We start from the raw sequence: 10,182 nt of genomic DNA on the forward strand, positions 1-10,182 counted from the left end.
TTGGGAGACTAAAGAGAGAGGATTGCTTTAGCCCAGGAGTTTGAGATCAGCCTGGGGGGAAAAAATTTAGTTGGGCATGGTGGCATGCACCTGTAGCCCCAGCTACTTAGGGGCCTGAGGTGTAAGGAGCCCTTAAGCCCCAAAAGCCAAGGCTGAAGTGAGCCATGATCATGTCACTGCATTGGGTGACAGAGTGAGACTCTTACTCAAAAAAAAAAAAAAAGTTTCATTTGGTCATTAGTTGAATAACCTCCACAGAACTTTTAATTATGTAAGCATCTCATGTCTATCAGTCAGGATGCAGTTTATGCTGGGTCACAATAGCAAAGGCTCATTTCCTGTTCACACTTCATGTCCATCATGTACTGTCATGAGGGCCTGCTCATTACGGTCACTCAAGGACACAGGTTGATGGGAACAGCCATCATGTTGTCAGGCATTTGGGAAAAAAAGATGCTCAGGAAGGTCTCACACTTCACTACTGCCCAAAACTCATCACCAGAACTACTCACATTGTTGTACCAAATCACAAAGCCAAGAAGAGCAATCCTACGTGTCAGACAGGCAGAGCTGGAAATGTTTGGTGAACAGAATTCATAGCGATCACTGTGGTTAGTAGAAATAAGAATCAACCACAAGAAGAGTCTTAGTTGTCCCACATAAAAAAAGAAAGTAAAACAATTCTTAAAAATCTGTTCCAGGCATTAATCAAAGCAAATAAATGAAGAGCATGAAATTACCAAAATCTGTATTACACACTGTGGTTAACATTTCTCTTGCGCCTATTGTGCTAAGAATAAAAACACTTGAGAAAATGTTTATCTGAAGCCTCTGAGGGTATTAATCAAGAAATTTTGATATTGCTAATATCAAAATGACTTCCTTTTTCAAAGTGTTGCTGTTACATTGAGCTAAGAGAATGCTCAAATTGAGCTAAGAGAATTCTCAAGTTTATGCCCACTAAACCCCTAGGCTATGTTAGTAATGTTATATGAGATGAAAGGTATAAGTTGAAAATGGAAGAAAATATATTCCTCTTTCCACATCGCTTTCTCTATATATGTGTGCATGTATATATATATATGGACACACACATATATAATCTCTCTCTATATATATCTATAACTACTGTCACTTGATATGTATTGCTACTTAGATTTTTATTATAAATTTAGATAGAGATCTAGACAATAAAAATAAAAATCTAAGTGGCAATATATATATTCTCAGAATCACTTAGAAAAGTTGCTTAACCATATATGAGCTTAAGACAATCTAATTTCACCTTAGTTGTAGGCAAATGATAGATCACTTTTATAAGGCCAAAGGAAAAAAACTCACCAAAATGGGGAAGAAAGTTCTGTAACCATCTTCCTTATCTTACCCTATGTTATGTAACAGCCCCACAATCTATACATGATGTACCCAGGAAAGATGTAAAACAAACCACCAACTACTGTCTGCCATAAAGTTAGATTATTTCCTGAAGTTTCCTTCAATTTGAAAACTCTTCTTGCTTTTCCCAAGTTTTAGCAAACCATTTCTTTAAAAAAAATTTTTTTTGTAGTGATGAGTTCTTGCTATGTCACCCATGTTGGCCTCAAATTCCTTGCCTCAAGCAATCTTCCCACCTCAGCCTCCCAAAGTGCTGGGATTACAAGTGCAAACCAGCAAGGCTCAGTGGCTCAGCCTGTCATCCCGCGCCTTTGGGAGGCTGAGGTGAGTGGATTGCCTGAGCCCGCGGGTTCGCCTGGGCAGCGAGACCTCATCTCTACAATACATCAAAAAATCAACCGGGCGTGGTAGTGCATGCCTGTAATTCCGGCTACTCGGAAGGCTTAGGCGGAAGGACCACTGGAGCCCAGCAGGTTGAGGCTGCGGTGGCTGGGAGCGCCCACTGCACTCCAGTCTGGGTGACAGAGAGTGAGACTCCAACTCAAAAACAAACAAACAAACAAAAAAACAAGTGTAAACCACCCTGCCCGCACACAGTGAACCACTTCTATATTTATGACAGGCTCACAATTCCTTTGTCAACTGTCTTATTTCACTATTGTCATATGTGCCTTCCCTACAACCCCAGTGAACACTGTTATCAATACAACATCAAAGACGTGAGTTCCCTCTGTTCCCTACAGCATCACTAGGGCCAAAAAAATTTTTTTTTCGAAAAAAATGAACAACACTTGTATATTATTTAGATAATATTATGGTCAAATCTAGAACCTTAAAAATGTATTTGTATATCAAATTCCATTTGTCGTTCTATATACATATAAGGAAATTATTTCCTTCAGGAAGAATGTGCATTAAAGAGAAATACTTTTAAAAACATGTGGGTTGTTTTTGTCAGCTAAATTCCTAATTTGTTGGAGAGTGACAGGTCATGAATACTTTCAAATTCACTTTCCTGATGGTAAATGACTGCCTAACTTATTAATGGATAAAAAATATGCAAAACAAAAGCATCATCTTGATATAAATACACCGTAAGTTGAAATCTGGCTTCTTTTTTTCTTGTTTCAAGGCCCAGCATCAGGTTTTGGCAAGTTGGCCTACCTCATAGGAACCCTTAAAAGATTTCCTCTTCTGCTGTTAGTATGAAGCTGTAGGGCTGTTTCCTTATTGGCTTTCAGGCTACCATGAGTACTTGGTAATTCCAGACTTCAAGTCCTCCTTTAAAGGACTTTGTGATTTAGTGGGATAGAGGGCATTTTAAAGAGGTTCTCCAGAGAGTCAATTGTGATTATAGCAAGTTCTGAGAACAAGTGACCTATGCCATTCTCAAAACTATAGTTTTCTACCTTGAATTATAAAAGAAACCTTAAAAACAGTATAGAAAAAACAGAGCAGAAATACTTAAGTTTGAGGACAATATTGTACATGTAGATTTATTAATGACTCCTGATTTAAAAGATAATGATTCTGAGGGTAAAAATGATGCCAGTAAAGAAAGCACACATACAACTTCTTGTATAGGGCGTCAGTAATACAGTTAATTCAGAGGTTGGGAAAACAATATCAAGCTAGATAACATATATATTGGCTTATTTCTAATTGCAATACCCACCTCTGCACAAGAGATTAGTAAAATTACAGTACAGATCAAGCTCCCCAAATCATTTTCAAAAGAAATGATCAATACTAAATACTAACAGCTAAAAGATCAGAGATTTTTGTAGTTTAAGAACCTTCACATACTGAGAGCTCTATCAGAGGAAAAAAGCAAACAAAATCAACATAAACACTCTTCAGAAGACTGCCCAGATTTTCTAATGTGTGCAAAATAATAAGTATCTGTATTTTTAATATCATCTTCCTTCTTTAAGCTTTTAGGGAATACTATGTAAAACTAATAATCAGTGAAGAGACATATCACTGCAACGCACTGAAATTCAATAAGGATTAATCATGCTGAGACTCTGTTTTTTTCCTTTGGGTTTAAAAAATTTGTATACTATAATTAATTTAAGTATCCAAATATGATGCTTTTCACTGTGGAAATACATCTCCAAAGCAGCAATTTGTTACAACATTGATCAGAAATCCAAATATCACTTACAATTTAAATATATACAAAACATGCATATATACATATTCATTTTCAGGGGATATACAAGGTTTTAAAGAGGGTCTTCAGTCAATTGGGATTATAAATAAAAATGAATAATAGAAACATTTTAAAAATAGAAAGTGAAAGTGCCACTTTAGCATACATTTATTTTTGTACCTTTTTTTTAAAAAAAAAAAACTACTTTAGATTACATGAGGAACACTGTATGACTATAATAAGCAATCTTTTCAGACCTTTGCTTTTCTTCTTTAAAGACAGACGGTGATAGAAAAGATGGCTTAGATGCAGTCCACTTTTTCCTCAGTTGGCTGGTTTTTTAGAGAATTATAAACCATGAAACTGAACTGAGTAAATGTTGAAAGTTTATTGCAAGCAGCACCTAAGGCCGAAAATGAGAAAGTTAAACGCTTTGCTAAATATAGGATGCACACATGGTACAACTAATACAGTTATTGCTTATTTGACTGAATGCTGGCTATTGTCTGCTTTATGTCTAATTAAACCACACAGAAGTACAACAGTGTCATCCTCCTTATTACTTATTACTGTGTAGTGGATAGTCCACAAAAGGAAAGAAGAGGTAATGGACAAGCCATCTCATTGAACTTCTGAAAACTGACTGATTTCTTATGCTCCATACATATGCTGCCATTGCTACTATTATTTAGCTCTGTTCTCATACCCTTTTCTTAGAAGCAATTATTGAAGCACATTCCCAAGATTTTATTTCCCTAGCCACCGGAACATTCTCACCTGTCATCCATAAACCCCCAACCCACCATTGCTTCCTATTCTTTCCTGTTCTACTCTAATCAGAAATAGGGAAGACAGATTTGTGAAGACGTTTTCTGTCTAGGCAAGTTCTTCTCCTCTTGCTCAAACACCTAGGGGTGGATGCGAGGTCTCCTTCTACTCTCATTATTTTAAATAGATGAAACTAGTCCATTTTAAATTCTTCAATTGTATAATTATCATTTTTCCATTCTGTTAAATCCAACTCTGAGCCTTCTAATAAGGTTTATTTCTTAAGAGGAAATCAATAAAACTGACTTATTTTCTGCGTAAAGCCTTTCCCCCTCATAACTTTTATTGACTTTTGTGTCTTAGTACTTAAAAAAGAATAAAGTATTCTTCAAACAAGTTTTTCAAATACAGAACTGTGGGAAGTAAAAGATCAAAGAACAATAATAAGCAGTCCAACCTAATAAGTCATATTGATCAGTAAGCTGTGTATCTTCCCCATCTGAAAATGCACTAATGAGAAGCAGCAGTGGTTGATCTTCAAATGCTTTGAAACTGTGATAGGCTCATATGGAAAGTAAATGAAGCAAAGACATGTCTCACACACAGACAAAAATAATTCTGCTAACTTCTTCAGTTTCCTAATTAGTAATACATTTTGTTCTTTGGAGCCCCAAGAAGATCTAAATGGCTGAGACATTTAAATCATGAATAGAAAAGAAATAGGGAAGATAATTTATCCCTGTCTACCTCTAATTAATAAAAGCACTTGTCTAGATTAGCCCATCTTGACATGCACTAAAGCTGAAGCTAAACCTTGTTTAGGACACATGTGAAAGATTAGAACTAATAGCCAAAGACCAGACCATAACAATCAGCAGTCAATCAAAGGAGAGTTTTTTTTTTTTCCCGAAGGAGGGTTTTTAGATATATTTTTAACACTTTGAAGGTCTTGATACCTATACAATACCTACAGTGTAATACTTATACAATACCTGCAGTGAATTGTACACTGCTGTATTTAAAAGTACATGTCTTATAAACATTTGCAAGTTCACACAAATACGAAATCCAAAACCAACTTACCATAACTCCCAGTCACATTGGCACATATAACAGCCCCAAAGAACTTTGGATAATACTTGTGAATTCTTGAAATCACTTTTTGGCAAGCTATGGTTGGATCTTCTCCTCCTCTCATATATTCTACAGCTTGGTAGCTGATTTAAACAGAGGTGAAACTTTAGTATCATAGAGTAAATACTACCTCCAAATTAGGTAACTTGAAGTTAGAAATATAAAACCATCAAAACTCACAATTAATCGAATATATATAAATGAACTGTACTCTGTAACTCCTGTTAAAGCATCAACAAAGCAAGTCAACCTTAAAACAATGTTTACCTTTTCAACTCATCTATTCATCAACTTCAGACAAAGACTATGATTTTTGGTTTTGGCTGAATAACTGCCACTTAGTAATAACAGCCAGAAGGCATGGAGAATAGAGGTTATATTTAAATGAAATGAAGCTACAATCAAAGGTGAAAATACTGTGCATGTGCAAAAATCTAGCTGTAGTAGTTAATTGTACACAATGACTGCACTTCCTACTTTTATCATAATTATCACAGTAGCTTTACTCAGTAGTTTGCATCAATTATTTAAATAAATCATAAGTATTCTCATCTGTGAAGCAGGGTGAGAACTTCTAACTCTTCTACTTCACATGACTATGATTACTTAACTTGAATGATTATCATTAGCAAAATGATAGATAGAAAGTTTGTATGCAGAGTCTAAAAAGCTCTTGTGCACACAAATTCAGATTACATGGTACAAATTACTTCCTATCTCAGAAGAGAAAATACCCTCTCTACAGATCTCTAAAATTCACAAATGCAAGAAGTCACACCTTGGTAGAAAGCGCATCAATATATCTCCGTCCCCAGTGGCTGCAGCTGCCCCTGCAGTATCATCAGCGTAGGCCCCAGCTCCAGGTATTGGTGAATCTCCTATACGACTATGTGAGGGTGTTAATAATTTAAGACAGGAAATTAAGTGTAAACTAAATTAAGTTATGAGCTGCCTAAGAAATAGGGAATGTTTCCACTTAGTCACTGATAGTGTTTTAAGTAAATTCTTCATCAGAACACAGAGAAAAGCTTTTCATCAATTTTTCAACTTAGGATTTCATCAAGGTACATTAATTACATAAGAATTTATCAGATATGGAGGGTAAAAAAAGTTGAACTTATAGAAACAGAGATGCGAATGGTGGTAACCAGAGGAGGAGGGGGCAGGGGATTGAGGAGACACTGATCAAAGGACACAACATTTCTGTAAGACAGAAGGAATAAATCCAAAAGATCTATTGCACATCATGGTGACTACAGTTAACAACAACAAATTGTACATTTGAAAGAGTAGATTTTAAGTGTTTTCATTACAAAAAAATAGGTATGTGAGGTAACATGTTAAATAGCTTGACTTAGCCATTCCACAACATATACATATATCAAACATCAGAATATATACAATTACAATACATACAATGCTGTACACCATAATATATACAATTTTTATTGGCAATTAAGATAAGTAATATTATTTTTAAAAGACTTTGTTATCAGTCATATACCAAAATGGTATGGATTTACATGACTATTCTATTTATCATCTAATTCAACAGGTTCCAAATTGGTTTCCCTATAACCTCATAATCTATTTCTGCTCCCTATGGAAATGTGCCAAATTTTTACTAAGAAAAACCTTCATTGCTTTTTTATTTCAAAATAAAACTTAAACTGAATCAAGACAATTTGAATCTGGCAGCAGTCCTCCCTTGCAGACTGATCTTCCGTGACTCCTGCACCCTGCTGCTGACCTCCTGGACTCACACAATTCTGCAGCCTGTGAGAGCCCAGACCTCGAAGTGAATCCCACCTTGTATAAGCTAGTGTCTTTGCCTGCAAGCTCTCCTTTCCCTTCTGGGGACATAGGGCCCGGCACCAAACATCACTCTCCTGGTTTTCCTAACTACCCCAGCTGAAACACTGGAGCTACAGCCCTCACTGGGACTCCTCCTCTGGCCCTCAGCAGACAGTACCAGACCTTCTTTCACATTCACTTGTCTTGGCTGTGAGGCAAGGGCTGGACTTTGCAGCCCACACAGTACCCAGCACACAATGCTTTATGCTCAACATAGACGTGAGAGATCTATTCTTTTGGAAACACTAACCCAGGTATTTTGAATTTTATACCATTTGTAGATGTACCAGCAGCAGTATGCCCCATCTTGTGGATCACAACCATGCCTAGAAGTTAAAAAAAAAAATCATTGCAGGTACCTGAATTTTACCTCAGTATAACCAAGAATTGAGCAGTTGGTAACTGCTATGGTCTGAATGTTTAGGCTCCCTTCAAATTCATGTCAAAATCCTAATCCACAAGGTGATGGAAATAAGAGGTGGAGCCTTTAGGAGGCGATTAGTTCATGAGGACAGAGCCCCCTCATCTCATGGATGAGATTTGTGCCATTATAGAACAGGTCCCAGAGAGCCACCTTGCCCCTTCTACCATGTGAGGCAAGAAAGTACCAGCTGTGAACCAGGAAATGGGTCCTCACCAAACTCTGGATCTGCTGGTGCCCTGATCTTGACTTCCTAGTCTCTGAAACTGTGAAACTTCTGTTGTCTGTGATATTTTGTTATAACAGTCACAATTGACTAAGCAAGTAACATAAATATGTTCTTTCATTAAAAAACAGGAAACATGAGAATACTGAAAATTATACCAATGGTGTGACTTGGGCTTTTTAATGACTGGGTTGCATAGCACCATTTGGCAGATATCCCATATGCTCACTCCTCAAATTGCTGTTACTTTTCAATACCGTTTCAAAGGTAATTCCAAAAAGCAATCACAAATATAGACTGCTATATTTGAATGTGTCTCACAAAAGTTCACGTGCTGAAAACTTAATTGCCACTGTAACGGTATTAATAGGTGGGGCCTTTTAGACATGACCAGGCCATGAAAGCTTAATGCTGTTATCAGGGGAGTGGGTTCCTGATAAAAAGCATCAGTTGGACTCTATTTCCTCCTTCTGTCTCATCTCACCTTCTGCCTTGGGACGACCATCTCCAGAGACGCTAACCTTATGCTCGTGAACTTCCCAGCCTCCAGAACCAGGGGTCGATCATATTGTATTATTTATTCATTATCCAGTCTGTGGTGTTACAGCAGCAGTGAATACACAAAGACACAGACTAATACAAACCTTCATTCAACATTACAGCTTGGAAAAATTATTAAAGGTCACTTGAATATACAATTACCAAAAAAATAACAAAGACTTAAAAATCCACAAAGGAACAGCTATTGAATTTTAGGGGTCTGGCATAATTTGCCAAACTGTATAAAGATGCTAAGACAAGCCTGATTATCTATCTATCTGTCTATAAGCGAGAGGCACACTTACTTGGCCAAAGTTGATCAAAATAAACTTCTGGTTTATGAGTAGGGATGAAGAAGAGCCACAGAAAGGCAATGTAATTTCACCGACTAAAAGGGCACAAAAGGCGAATTACCAATAGTGTCATGACCGTGATCATCTCCTGTTTCTTTATAAGAAGGGTTGTCCTGCTTTAAGATACTATGTGGTTTGTAGGGCCCACAATATTTTGAGGCATCTGGTATAACATCCTGTAAACAAAATAAGTTTTATTTCTTAGGAGGGTGGTTTTAGAAATTACCAAGTAGCTATGTACAATCAATAAACACTAGCAAGAAACAAAGAAACAAAAAAATATCTGGTAACTTAAAGATTTGAAAGCAAAGGATTAGCTAAGTCTTATGTAAAAAGACATTATTTTTCTAAATACCCATTCTAGTCTCAGAATCACATAATATAGGATATCTACATTGTATGAAACAGATCTCTAATTTTTATATTTATAAACCTGAAATTCTCAACACAATGGTGTATGTGTGTGTTTCTGTTTTTTGGTTTTTGTTTTTAATCAGATACATGTTTGACCTTTTAAATTTCAGAAATTTGTTCCCTGGCCAAATAATAATTCTGATATTTAAAGCAAACGATGCTTTAAACTCACTTTTTTCAAAGCTAGGTTTATGTGAATATATTCTAAGTTGTGCTCTAAAACTCTTTTAGAAATTTTAAAGGCTTGCTGTGTGCAGTGACTCACACCTATAATCCTAGCACTTTGGGAGGCCCAGGCGAGAAGATTGCTTGAGCCCAGGAGTTTGAGACCAGCTGGGGAAACACAGTGGGACCTCGTCTTGACAATAAATTTAAAAAATTAGCTGGGCATGGTAGCACAGGCCTGTAGTCCCAGTTACTTAGATGGCTGAGGCGGAAGTATAGCCTGAGCCCACCAGGCTGAGGCTGCAGTAGTCATGATCATGCCACTGCACTCCCTCCTAAGCAACTGAATGAGACCCTGACTCAAAAAAAAATTTTTTTTAAAGGCTCAAAAATATAATCCAAACTCATAAATTTAGGTTGTGTATATAGATCAGTTTTATTTATTTATTTTTTTTGAGTTGGAGTCTCACTCTGTTGTCCAGACTGCAGTGCAGTGGCCGCTCCTGGCCACCGCAGCCTCAACCTGCTGGGCTCCGGCGATCCTTCCGCCTCAGCCTTCCAAGTAGCTGGAACTACAGGCTAATTTTTTGATTTATTGTAGAGATGAGGTCTTGCCAAGTTTCCCAGGCGGGTCTCGAACCTGTAGGCTCAGGCAATCCACTCACCTTGGCCTCCCAAGGCATGGGATTACAGGTTGAGCCACCAAGCCTGGCCACAGATCAGTTTTAAAGCAAGAAATATATGTCTTACACATCAG

The 10,182-nt window shown here is 37.1% G+C and overlaps 1 protein-coding gene across 1 annotated transcript; it reads right to left on the reverse strand.

Moving 5' to 3' along the window:
• Positions 1-2,864: 2,864 nt before the first annotated feature.
• On the reverse strand, positions 2,865-9,028 carry AGA (aspartylglucosaminidase; the record flags this gene model as incomplete). Its single annotated transcript, XM_008049761.1, has 5 exons — positions 2,865-3,953; positions 5,402-5,535; positions 6,231-6,338; positions 7,557-7,632; positions 8,908-9,028. Coding segments are annotated over 5 exons (540 nt in total), but the record flags the coding sequence as incomplete, so codon positions are not given.
• Positions 9,029-10,182: the final 1,154 nt, after the last annotated feature.

This window comes from Carlito syrichta, unplaced genomic scaffold, assembly GCF_000164805.1.
Source record: "Carlito syrichta isolate Samal-C Ts95f unplaced genomic scaffold, Tarsius_syrichta-2.0.1 Scaffold136606, whole genome shotgun sequence".
Taxonomy (NCBI): domain Eukaryota; kingdom Metazoa; phylum Chordata; class Mammalia; order Primates; family Tarsiidae; genus Carlito; species Carlito syrichta.